Source organism: Malurus melanocephalus, unplaced genomic scaffold, assembly GCF_030028575.1.
Source record: "Malurus melanocephalus ecotype Western Australia unplaced genomic scaffold, MMel_1.1 scaffold_445, whole genome shotgun sequence".
Taxonomy (NCBI): Eukaryota; Metazoa; Chordata; class Aves; order Passeriformes; family Maluridae; genus Malurus; species Malurus melanocephalus.
This window is the reverse complement of record NW_026623677.1, coordinates 181,511-194,898: the sequence shown is the minus strand read 5'-3', so window position 1 is coordinate 194,898 and position 13,388 is coordinate 181,511. Positions and strand designations below refer to the sequence as shown.

The 13,388-nt window shown below is 40.5% G+C and overlaps 1 protein-coding gene across 1 annotated transcript in view; it reads right to left on the bottom strand.

Annotated features, from left to right (window-relative positions):
• The window catches only part of LOC130581923 (von Willebrand factor D and EGF domain-containing protein-like), a 154,938-nt gene that overhangs the window by 119,828 nt on the left and 21,722 nt on the right, over window positions 1-13,388 (bottom strand). The window contains 1 exon segment of the mRNA XM_057380324.1: window positions 1,465-1,637. Coding sequence (XP_057236307.1) covers window positions 1,465-1,637 — 173 coding nt within the window.

Below are 13,388 nucleotides of genomic sequence, written 5' to 3'. Positions count from 1 at the left end.
AAGAATTATGTTACAAGATAAGAAACTAAACTAATGAATATACCTTCACAAGCCTGAATGAAAAACTCCAGAGAGGAGATAAAARGAAACAAAGCATGTATTGTTTGAAAGCAAACTCATGCAGCTGAGCATTGTTACGTACTCAAATTTGCTGAAATATAATGAGAAATTAAATAATATTATAGAATATATACATACACATATATAGCCACCTGCAAAACTTTATAGTGCATTGGGATGTTCAAGGATGACCTGCCATGAAATCATTATTTCAATAACAATCCTGCCAATTTATTCATATTAATAAGATRTATAGTTTATATGTGCAAACTGTTAGAAATTCTACAGAAACAGCAACTCTTAATATTTCATTAAATGTTGTATTATTAAGATACACTTCAACAGTGATGAGTTCACAGGTTCAGTTTAAATGGATATAAAATGTTTTTGCTAATTTTGAAAGGGTTCTCCAGCAAGAGTAGGATCACCTGATACCAATGTCCTGGCACTCTAGGTTGAATATTTCATCTTTTAAGTAATTTACRGCAATTAGTTTATTATTTTCCTAATAATTTTGTTTAACTTTATGTTTGAAATTATTCTAACCTCCTGCAGTTGGGGTATTTGAGGTGACAATGACTTTAGTTAGGGGCTGAAGTTGCTCTGGCAACAATGATTGCAAGTTAAACATTATTGTCATACATATTAAACACACATAAACCCAGATAATTATTGTTTTGTCTCTTTTATAGAGTAGTCTTGTGTGGTGGAGGGTTTTTGCTCCAAAAAGCCATTAGCATACTTATGAAACTAAAGAATACAAGGAATGATAATAGCAGAAAAAGATTCAACTTCGGCTTTTCCTTCAATTTCCCCAAAGATTGCTTTAAATATTGATTTTTTCCCTTCTGATTTCATAAGAAGACATCCTTAACTCATAATAATTTATGTGGGAGAAGAGTCATGTTGCAGAATCCATTCTCAAAGCCATATGGTTTCTTGAAGAAAGTACATCTTGAGGTGGCACACACAGATTACTAAAAATCTCTCTTCAGAGCTGGCAAACACACGGTTTTATGTTGGAATATTGCCTAGTCTGGTTGAATATTGTTTTTTTCATAGGAATCCTGGTCTCTGACAGATCCCCATGGATAGACAGTGCTGCTATTGTTGGTTTTTATGGTGAAGGTGGTGGTTTTGTTGCTGTCGGTTTTGTTGTTGTCGCTTTTATTGTTGTTATTATTGATGATTATTTTTGATGATTATTATTATAAATAATAATATTATTCTTTCCATCATCATCATCATTATCATTAAAGTGGTTTCCCCATCACCACCCACTTATCCCTACTGGAAACACGGCGTGGGAGAGTGCAGAGATGGGTGGGGAGGAAAACTCCTCGAAAGGGAGGAAAACTCTACAAAAGGGAGGAAAACTCCCCAAAAAGGTTTATTTCTTCTGACCTGGACACATCTGGTGGGCATCTGGGCAGGTCTCTGGCAGAGCAGGAGGCGGTACCAGGCCAGGGGCAAGGAGTGGTCACACAGCAGCCCCTCGTTTGCCCCTCGCGAGTCGAAGTTGGGGCTCCTGCGGGGGTTGCGGAGGATGCGGTGCCCCCCTGGTCTGCACTCGGGGGCTGGGGAGGCTGGAAAAGGAAAATTGTTAATAAATTATTAACGAATAATAAATAATTTATTAATAAATAATGACAGGTTAATGAATTAATCCGTTTAATTCCGCTGGACACTGCTAATAGCGGCTTAAATGCTATATTGTTCTATGTTCCGATTCATTTTAGGATTGGGGTAATTTTCAAGGTAAATCAAGAATTAAAAATAGAAAAGTGCAAGCTTGGTAACAGAAAGATTTTAATTATCAAGTTTTTCATCATATCTGAATCAGGACCAAAACCCTTCACCTCTTAACGTGATTTCAGCCTAATTTTAGGGATTAATGTCTGAGTCACTCCTCCTCAGAAATCAAGTAGTGTTTTGAGGTTCCAAAGCCTTGTGACCTTTGAAAATACGTGGGTTTTTAATTTAGTTTACTACATGCGTGAGCATTTTAATCATGATATAAATTGATGCTAGAGTATAAAGTGCACTTCACATGCTTTCAAATATGTGCTGAGAAGAATTAAAACAAAAAATGTTAAACAGACAAAAAATAAAAAGAAAAAAGAAATGGTGTAAAAACAACGGTGGAGGGTTTTGAGAAATGAGCTCAAGTTGGGCTTGCAAATATTCAGGGCACAGGTCAGGCTCACTTGAGGCATAAAGCCAAACACATCAGAGCTTCTGCGTGTGCATCTCAGAGTCTGAATCGAACCTTGACATGTGTTTGTTTGCTCTCCTGCCCTGCTTATTTTCATTCATCTCTTGACTTTTTTTTTACAGAATATTCCATTCTTTTCTCTTCACCTAATAAAAGAAAGGCTTGTGATGATTCTGTTAAAAGCTGTTTATCTCCAAAGAGCTGACCATGTAGAAAAAAACCCCTTTTTTAGCCTTTTCTTGGTGATCTGAGCCATTTCTCGATGAGGCCAAGTCCCTTTTTCCCATCAGCAGGGCAGAGTTGGTCACAGGAAGGACCGAGGTGAGGCTGCTCCGCTCCTCCCTCAGCAACAGAAGGCTCAGCTAATTTCTTGCTGCAGTAATCTTTAATTGCTAATGATGATGCAAGAGGCAGAGGCCACATCACAGGAATTGCACAGCCTGGCAGTTAGCAAAATCACCTCTTCTGGCTGTAAATAGAGTTTATTTATGGGGCACTGCTGACGGAGAATAAGACCCCTCCCCATAAAATTTTTCAAATGTCACTTTTACAGATTGTGGCTCTGCTTTAATATTATGCCAGCAGCGCTCTGAAACACATTTATCATCTTTATTTTATTGACAAGATACTCAGAAGGTCAAAGTCAATCCATTTATGGCAGTATTTTTAAAGATTATTTTGATTGTGCCAAAGGCAAGGCAATGGTACACAAGACAAATGGGGACAAAATGTAGCGTAACGAAGCCTTTATTGCAATTTTCAGGGAACTAAACTGTCAAAGCCATTGCAATTCCAATGCAAAATTCAGCTGAATTAATACAATTGCCTTTTTAAATAAAAAAGAAGTGCCCTAAGCTTTTCTTTTCTATAGGTAACAGGCATTTCAGAGAGGGAACACTTGGAAATATTGCACCTCTAATTAAATCTGGGATCAAATTCCTTCCCTCAGAAATCTTTCTGGAGACCACATGGAGACTGTCCTTTGCTGATTCCCAGCCCAAGGGAAGAAGTGACATTTCAGCAGACCAACTATTTCACACAAATGAAAAGTTTACCCTATATTTAAAATCTCTTAAAGAAATGCAGGCCCTTGCTGACCCCTCCAGCACCACTCAGCACCTCAGGGGTGTTAATGGGAACAGAATCTTGGCTCCTGATGCCTTTTGCTTGCCTGAATTGTCTCCTTTCTGAACAAAAGGAAAAAAGAATCTAAAAGCAAACAGGAATCCTGCAAGAACATTGTAATATAATTAATTGCATTCGCTTTCTCCTCAATAATAACGTCAAATAGTGCCTTTAGATGTAACTAATAGCCTTCTGCTCTGTATGTATTAGTTATAATCCAAATTCACACCACATGTTGTGGTCTCACAGTGATTAACTGCTCTGTCTAAACAATGCAAATACATTAGATGCTGACACATGGCTAATTGTTTTTCATCCCTTGCACGGTTTTGTTTGCAGTAGTTTAGAAAAGGCTTTCTCACATCGACACCAGAAGGGCTGAGCGCTGCAGAAGGGCCTGGAAAAGGGCAGGGAGGGATGTGGAGGAGCACATGGGGAGATGTGGAAGCTCCCTGGGGTGTTTATCCAGTTGGTTTAACAAGATTTGGGACAAAAGCTGTGTGTTTTCTCCCAAGGGTGCTCCAACAGCCACCTCTGAAGGAGTGTTTTACACCTTCAGAGTGTAAAATACATTTTTATAAAATTTTTATCTATAAAAATAAATACATACATTATAAATATACACATATATAATTATACATTATATAAATGATAATAAATTATACATTATAAATGCATTATAAATAAATACATTATAAATAAATACATACATATATAAATAAATACATTTTTATAAAACACATTTTACAAATTTCTCTGTCAGAGTCTGTTTATGTACCTGTGCCTGGGTTTTGCTATTTTGCAGGCTGTCATCCGGGAGGCAGGATGGCAAATTGATCTGCTGTCAGCTCCCCCGGGGCCATCCCGATGGAATTTGTCCCCTCCCTGACACAGATCAGACCAAGGCATGGAGCTGATGGCACAAAAAACCCTCACCCAGGTTTTGCAGCGAGCCACGAGCAAAACAAACCCTCAATTACTGAGTTCCCCCTCGTAAAATGGTGCTTATTATGGCCCTGTGACAGGGTGATYGTAAACTTTAACATGCAAATTGCAGGCTGTGGTGGAAGTTAATTACAACTGGCTTTTCCGCAGAAATAAATGAATAAAGGCATCACTATAATCAGACTTTATTATAAAAGTGTTATTTWAAACAAAAAYAACAACAAMAAAACCCTCAAGAAGGCAGAGCTGAGTTCTTGGCTCTTCATTCCAGGGATGCCCAACTGTACCCTGTGGTGGCTGCAGCTACATTGAAATCAGACAAATCCTTCCTGTTCATTTTTATTTSAGGTGCAGGTTTCAAGCTTCTGGACAGTTATGAAGTGTTCAATATTCCATTTTTCCCCCTTCACATCCACATCCATGTCTGGTATGGAGCCACTGCTACCCTGAGCTATGCAGGCCAAGATGCCTTTAAAAGGAAAAATTTATTTTCTTATGTGACATAAACTCACAACTGAAATTTAATCCAGCTCYATTTCTATTATTGCATTAAAGGGACTAATGAAAACAAAAAAGTTTGCTTTTTGGGGAGCKGATCCTTATGACCATCCAGGTTTCCTTCAGGAAGTAATTAAAGTCTGCAGTGAGATTTTGTGGCTCTSAGTGCAGAGTTGTTGGAATTGAATGCTGGATGTAGCTGGTGCTTTAGTCTGCTGCAAAGAGCTGATCCTTGAACTGCCACCAAACTCAACAGAGGCAAGGAGCTGTTGCTAAGACATAAGGATTTGTTTGCTTCACTAGACTTCAAAGCTTTTTTTCTTTTTTTTTTTTTTTAAATGTAACAATTTTTTGGCAGCAAGTTGTGGCGAAGAGACACTGAGAAGCTCCTTTTAGACACTRAAAGCAAACAAATAATAATACCTGCTGTATCTGCTGAGTGAAAACATTTGAGTAACTCTGGTGGCAGGATTTCCTTGGGAAAACCCTGTCTTTGTTGAAATCATGGGAAATGTTGGTGTTGATGCCTGGGGATCGAGAGCTGTCTGATGCCAACCTGTGGGAAAGGAGAGGAAGAGGAGCCTCCTGCAGGAGGGAGAAGCATCCAGAAATACCCCATGGGCAATGAGCAGGAGGTGGATATCTGAATGAATATATTGCTGTGGGTGTGGGGTTTGGCTCTCAGCCAAAGAGAACGATGTGACCACAGCTGGAGGCAGATCCTTGTGCCAGCAGGTCCTGGGGACAGCCTGGAATGCCACCCTTGTGCTGTCCAGGTGACACTGAGGCTCCTCAGGGCTGTGCCAGGGACCAGCCAAATGAGTCAGAAGGTGTTTTTAGGGTATTGCTTTGGGATAACCCCATTACAGACCCACACATTGAACACCYGCTGGTGTTTTAAGCAGGTTGGTAGCTGGATGCTCTGCCAACAGCGCAGTCACCTGTACACTTCCTGGGCAGAAGTGTTGGAAAAAATGCTGCTTTGGGACCACCAGGCATTTGCTGAGGGTCTGTCCCTCCTTTCTGGTGCTCAWGGCCACGGGAAGAAGCATCAGCCAYATCAGGRAGAAAGMCAGGAGATTTGAGAGTGGCAGGCTGAAAAACTGTAAGGAAATAATTTGCTAAATCTTTGCTTTCATTTCTAAAAAGACATGAGGACAAACATAAAAAGAGCTTTACCTGYCCCTCTTGCTCCCAGCAAATATCAGTGGCTTACGTGGAGAAAGGTTTAAGAAGTTGTGAGATTTTGTTTGTTTGCTTTGAACAGCGGCTGCAAATCAAATAATATCAATATGTGATGGCAGCCAGGAAACCCTGGAAGAAATACAGCCCATAAGGCTGAGGTGAGTGTTTGATTTGGGCAAAGCCACACAATATATCTAAAGGGCATTCTAAAGCCCTGGGAAATAGCTGGCAAATCACAAAATAACTTTTGTGCTGAGGGTGAATGAAACCCCAGTGAGTGATGCAGGTGATGCTGACCAAGATCAATGTTTGGTGATGGGTTGTGACTGCTCTGTCAGCATGAAAGGGCTGTTCCCTCATGCAGATTTCCTGCTTGCCATCATCTCCCACACTATGAGAACACATCTGGACTTTTCCCCAAAGCTGCAGGATGTGGAGAAGGAGGGCTGGCTGATTCTATCCTCATGGCTTTGCTCTGAGGGCAGAGGGAAGGTGCTGGGGAAGTGGCGAGTCTGACATTTGACAGCATTCACTTTTATGCATCCACACATGTAAATGAACAAAGAAATTCAAATCATACATGATTACTCATTTTTGCCATTTGTATGACATACAGTCAATTTTTGATGTCACTTCCTTCATCTTCACTTTTCAGATTTCCACAGTAGAAACAAAACCTTTTGTGGTGTGTTTGACTCTCTCTTCACAGAAAACTTACAAAAGATTTTCGTTTGGAAAAAGCAGTCCAAAATGCTGAAGTGAATAAGCCACAACTCCAAATTAGTCACAGACAAAGGATGTTTTCCCTGTCTGCTCTTTCTGCTTCAGAAACAGAAGGRAATTTTTAAATCACCAGCCACTTCCATGCTCAGGGACATAGAAAAGCTCAGGTAAGAGTATCTGAAGCTTTCATCGTGTCAATGCCACCACTTCCCCATATTATGATTTACCACACATTGAAAGAGAATGTATGTAGAGAAGGAAAGGCCAACATTGGAAACGCAAAATTTTTTCCAAGCTCTTAATGGWTGTGTTCAAAATAACAGCAGAATCCAACTGTTCTGACAATATCCAAAAATTCCTTTTGGTGGTTGCAGATTCCAGGGGAACAAACATCTATTAATTGATAAGATATTTGTAACTAAGGAATATCTGACAATTTATTAACGATAACAATTGCTGCCTTATTTCACCAATGCTTACCAGGATTTTACTTGAAATATTCTGCCTGCTCATGACAAAAATTTTCATTCTTAATAATATTCAGAGCCAGAAATTTGTTATCAATGTGATAGTGATGACTACATTAAAATGACTGAACCACGAGTGCTCCTCTGGCATGTAAAACATACTAATCATATTAAAAAACCTTGATAGCTAATAAATAAAACTATTTTCAGAGATTTCAGAAGCAGAAGAACATCCTACTGAACTGAAATGATAAGGAAGCCCATTGTACAAACATCACATACTCATAATGGCCAGGTCTTGAACAGGTCACAAAGCATTGATGAAACAAAACTGATAGAGATAAATGAACCATTGTGCACAATGAATGTAATTATAGAAATTTTGTCCCAGGAAGAGGTGAGAGGCTGAGCACCTGCTGAAAAGAATCTGACATTTAATACATGTTATTTGTACTSAATAACAGGCAGATTTGAGAATAAAACCCTCCTACAATCTGAGGAGGGTTTTTCTCTGTGATGCATCTGAATTTCTTTTTTCTGGAAACAAGGTCACTTTTCACRCTGGCCTTCTGTGGAGTAAAGCAATAAACTATTGACAAACCAAGGGCCAATGCTCAGTTTCAGAGCAAACAATTATTTATTCATGCTCCTATCCCTTATCTTGCCTTGCATTTCTATTTTTAACTCGCGATTTAGAAAGGAGGAATTGATTATGAGAAACTTTTCCTCTGGTCTGTGTATCCCCTGGATAATTTGCRGAATAATGAGCTGCATGCAGCTCACACAGGAGGATGCAGAGACAGGCATTTGTGTGGGGCCAGAAGAGATATCAAAAAAACTGAAAATAAGGGGTCCCTGTAAGGAGCATCTGAGGAACTTCCTGGAGTTTGGAGAACTGTCACAGTTCTGTCATTTGGAGATGAGATGAAAAACACTTCCTTAAATAGAGAAGAGGAAGGAACATTTTATTTTCAAGGASAATGCATGTGTGACCAGCTGAGGTGGTGTCCAGCAGTAGTGCAGTCCTTTAAAATGTTTCAGTCTCCAAGAATCACTGCCTGGCGTTTCTCACCAATGTGCAAATTGCTCAAGGATAATGTGGTGAACACAAAAAGGACAGGGCACATGACACGGATAAAAAACAGTGGGCAGATGTGCAGGCCAGGTGAAGCCAGCAGATATCCTGCTTTGCAAAATGCAGCCTTATCTGCTGAATGTACCAGTTAGTTAGAAAAATCAGCAAATTGTTTCAATAGCTCTTCTACATTTTACCAAGTCTCCTCCCTGCTCATTCTGGCTCAGCCTTAGAGCCAGGCAGGTTGAGAATCTGAATATAGAAATCACTGCCTATTGCTGTGTCACAGCAGAATCCAAAACCTCATAAATTTCCTCAAGTTATCTCTAAGTTAATGATGACACCTTTAAGGCCTTCTGAGCAATCAATAAAAAGAAAATTATAATTATTGTTATTGATTGGCCTATTTTGCTCTCATCTCTCAGAATGAAAAAGTGAAATCAAATGAAAAGGTTCTTTCTCACCTCCTAATCTCGGTTGAACACACGGTCACCAATGTAGCTTTGCTAAATAGAAGCAGCACAAACAAACTCCCAGGTTTTAATTTTAGAACCCACTGGGCTCCATTCAGATGGAAATTTGATTTCCATGTTTTACCCTTTTGAGAGCCGGATTTGTTTCTACGCCTCAGCCACGACGCCGGTTAATTACCATTTGTGAGCAGCACATTTTTCCAGACTGCTCCCATGGATAATGCTGAATTTTGGCCACATTTTCCTGCACTTCCTCAGTGCAGGGCTGCATGTGGATGATATTATGCTGGGGACATCATCACCACTCAGAGACTGCCAAGCAGATAAGGACGCTCGGCGCTGCAAATGCCAGAGCCGCGCTCGTGTCCCGGCGTGATTTAGCTCCCAATGGATCTGGGGTGACCASGACATTTTTCCTGCCATTGTTTTGCCATTATTCCTCGCTGTTATTCATCCCATTCACTGCCACAACTGTGGCTTCAGCAGCCACGTATTTGTCAGGGGCTGCTCTGACATTTAGGATGGATGGCCGGGCTCTCTCTTGACTCTGGAGCAAGGCTTTATTCATCACAATGCTGCAATAACCTACACAGAATTGCTCCACTTCCCAGCTAACTCTCAGACAGCATCTCACCACCATCCTACCAAAATTTGGGTTTTCTTTCACCCTGTCCTTCATCCCTTCATCCCCTTGTGGGCTGTCTGCTGTTTAAAACTCGGAGAGTTGATATGAAACAGGCTCAAGCACGTTGCAGCTCCTGCTGCGGATGCAAAAAGTTCTTCTCATGCATTATAGCCCTCTGGATGGATTTAAAAAATATTGAAATAAAAGGTCACGAGCTAGGAATAGCCRGCAGCCTGCCTGGCCACTGTGATAAGATAAAGCCATGTACTCCCAACCGTGGAATTGCGACATTAAGCCTAATAGATTTCTRAAATCCAGATTTATCAGCGATCCTCACTGTTTGTTTCTTCAGCTTTCGAAAGGCACGGCCTCTGTATATACACACACAGTATCTTTAAAACTAAATCAGWGCCTTCCTCCCACAGAAATGGGATTGCTTCATTTCCAGCCAGCATTTTCCCTCAGCCATGGTGGTTTTCCAGGGAATCTCACACAGCTTTCCAGGGAATCTCACAGGTTGGGTGTCACCTGACAGAGCTCTGRTGATGCTTATTCACGCCACAAAAGAGCAAGGCTTTCACTTCCTATAAATAAAAACTCCAGATAAACTCATTTGCTGCTTTTATTTAATTGAATTCAATTCCCAACTCCCAGTTTCAACAGGCGCTAATTTTCCTTTTTGTTTGGGGTCTGCTTTGTTGCTCCACAGATCTCGGCTTATTTACCAGGAGTAGCAGAAGCATCAATAAAACAGCAACATTTCAGGAGCCTATAAGGCCTTCAGCTATAAGCTGCTTTTTGATGTAAAAGGAAATTCAGCTCAGCTGGTATCACYGAGTCTCCCACATTCACAGCTGCTACCTGTGCGACTTTTTAGGATGTAATTACCATAATAAGAGAAAAACATCACCATAACTGTGTGTATGTAAAGCCCAAATCCTTCCTGTGGCTGTCCAGCCTGAGCTGCAGGTTGGGATCTGCACGTTCACAGGGGATTTAGGGAGGCAGGAGCAAACTGAGACAATTGCTGCCCCATATGGTGTGTGTTCCAGGCAGGTGTGCTTTGATCAGGATCAGCCGTGCAGAAGGCAAACCTACTGATTTCTTCTCATTTACGCCGAATTAACTTTGATCGCAGCGCAGGGTTGTGTGTTTTAGAGCTTCTGCTCGCTGGAAAATGGTCTGGGGAGAGCTGTGTCCTCAGAAGGTGCAGAAATGAGCTCTGTCCCCAGAGGTTTCCCCTTCAGGGGAGGACTGGAATGGGGTGGGGATTTCTTCCACCGTGGTCGATGAGGTGCTGGTGCTTTTTTTGCAGCAGGTACAACACTCTCAACTTTTTTAGAAAGAAAATAAAAGAAAATCAGATTGCTAGATGGAGTATTCTCAATGGGAACCACTCTCCTCCTCAGACACTGATAACACAGTCCAGTTTCTTCTCACTGGATGAGAGGAATCCCAGCAATTTTTTATTTCCATCGAGCCATTTCCATGCTGAGCTTTCATTTCTACTCCTCCATCTCCTTCTTGCCTGATAACAGCCAGAGTGTACTTTTAGATTACAAAATATAGTCATACCTTTTAATAAAAAACATGGTTTAAAAACAGAATTATGGAGCTGAAGGAGGAAGCAAGCAAATCTCAATTCTTTTGCTGGGGAATAATTCAACTGAAAATGTTATCTGTRTATCCCCATCCATAGGTAAAACAAGTTGATTATAGGCAGACAGGCAGTATTCCAGGTTTTTTTCCATCTTTCTGTTATCAAAACAAGACTCAGTTTCACATTCTTAGTTGGTAATTGGCTAATAACTGTAATTTTCATTCTAAGAGAATAGGCCAGGAATCAGTGCTCAGAAAAAAATCTACAATATAACAATTGATCAATTCTTCATTAGACTTGATGCAGTCAGTTTACCACAGTCATTTCATTTGCAATTTGAGCTAAAAATAAAAACAATCGGCAAAAATCTAGTCAAGCAATTTCAGATTGGAAAGCCATAACACAAATTAGTGCACAAAGAAACAGCAGGCAATCAATTTATCATTTGCTACTTTATTCTTTAGCAATTTGCAGTCATTGCTGAGTTGCTTTTGAAACTTGTAAAATTTGATTATGTGAAACCTGGTGAGCGTCAGGCTTTGGTAATTTCTGTGTTGTGTTTTATGAGTTGTTTTATGACAAAAGGACATAACCTCAAGCTGTGCCATGGGAGGTTCAGGTTGGACATCAGAAAAAWTTATTCACTGAGAGGGTTGTTAAGCACTGGAATGGACTTCCCAGGGCAGTGGGGGAGTCACCAACCCTGGAGGTGTTCAAGAAGTGACAGGATGTGACACTCGGTGTTGTGGTCTGGTGGAAAAGGGGGTGTTTGGTTAGAGGTTGGACTAGATCATCTTAGAGCTTTTTTCCAATGTTAATGATTCTGTCATTCTGTGATTCTGTTATTTTGTGGTTCTGTGATTTTGTGATTTTGTGGTTCTGTCATTCTGTCATTCTGTTCTAGGCTGGAGAACAGAGTTTGTACAGGTAGATCTGTCTGACATCTGCTGATATCCTGCACAAGCACACACAAAAATAAAACTGTGGAACTCCTGGCAGCTCTGTTTCTGTCATTTTATGGTTAGCCCAGTTCAGAGAAGGTTTAGCCACCCCAAAAACTTCCAATGCCACTTTCAAATCCACAGACAAAAAGTGCAGGGGCCAGCTGTGTTTCCATGTGCCAGAGGGGCCATTGCCTCAGTGGGTCCCCTCCAGATCAGGATTCCACATTTAACCCACACAATGAAACAAAAGCCAGGCTCCAAATTTCCTGTGAAGATCTCTGCTAGATATTCCTCAGCATCTCATTCCTCCTGTCACTCCACTGTATCACTGTGGGCTAAAATCAAGTTCCAGTTCATCCTTGCTATTATTTGCTGCCAAAAGCCAAGTTCCAGTTCATCCTTGCTRTTATTTGSTGCCACAAGTGTCTGGTGCAAAGCAAAGCACTCAAATCTGGGTTATTTCCTCACAGAACATGTAGATTCAGCAGCATGGCTTGATATTAATAACATCTGAAAGGCTAAATCCCTGCAAAGTGGGGTAAAAGTTTGCTCCTAGGGATCCAGCAAACGCACTTAAACCTCTTTAGAATTATCTTAATTCTAAAATAGCCTTCCAGCAGCACCACAGGGCCAGGACACAAAATCCTGGGTTGTTTTGCTRTATCTGGAATTTTGAGGCTGTTCCAGAGACACGAAGGCACAATGAAAAGCAGAGTTGGACAAACATGTGAAGGCTGGAGGTACAAAAGGATTAACAGATGCTCACGTTCTGCATTTTTCTGCTGCAATAATGTGAGCACAGACAGCACCCAGAGCAAAGCAGAGAGTGAATGATTGCATAGAGGAGGGACAGAAAGATGTGGCTATCRCTGAAAATTTTGACAAAAACCAACTGTTGAACAGATGTTACCAGCACATGGAAGATTTAGTGTGGAGATGATTTGCAATTCACTGGTCHGCTGAGGAAAAGTGACTTATTTTAATCTAAAGTAAAATCTTCCCATTTTCCCTGAGAAATAAAATCTTTAAAATCACAAAGAGTGATTGATAATGTTGAAATCCGAGCTAAACTCCTCTTCAACCTAAAATTAAATATCTTGGAAGGCATYGAGGCATTTCATTTGCAAAGACATTGAAAAGAAAAAAAAATTAAACTTTCAGAAAAATATGCTCCTTTTTCTCCAGGCTAAATAGCTTGTCAGATTCAAAATGAAATTATGGTAGATCTTGCTGATGTGGAGAAAAGTGTCACCAGTGCCATTTTAACCATTTGTTAACCCAAAACAACCCCAAGAGTGCTCACAGCGTTGGGTTTGCACCAAGGAGTGCTGTCCCTGTGCTTTTGTTGTCCTTACCTCCATTTTCTTCCTTCACATGAACTGCTCTGTGGGTTGAGGGGTTTTTTTGGGTTTTTTTTTAACCTTTTTTGGTTTTTTGGGTTTTTTTTTTTTGT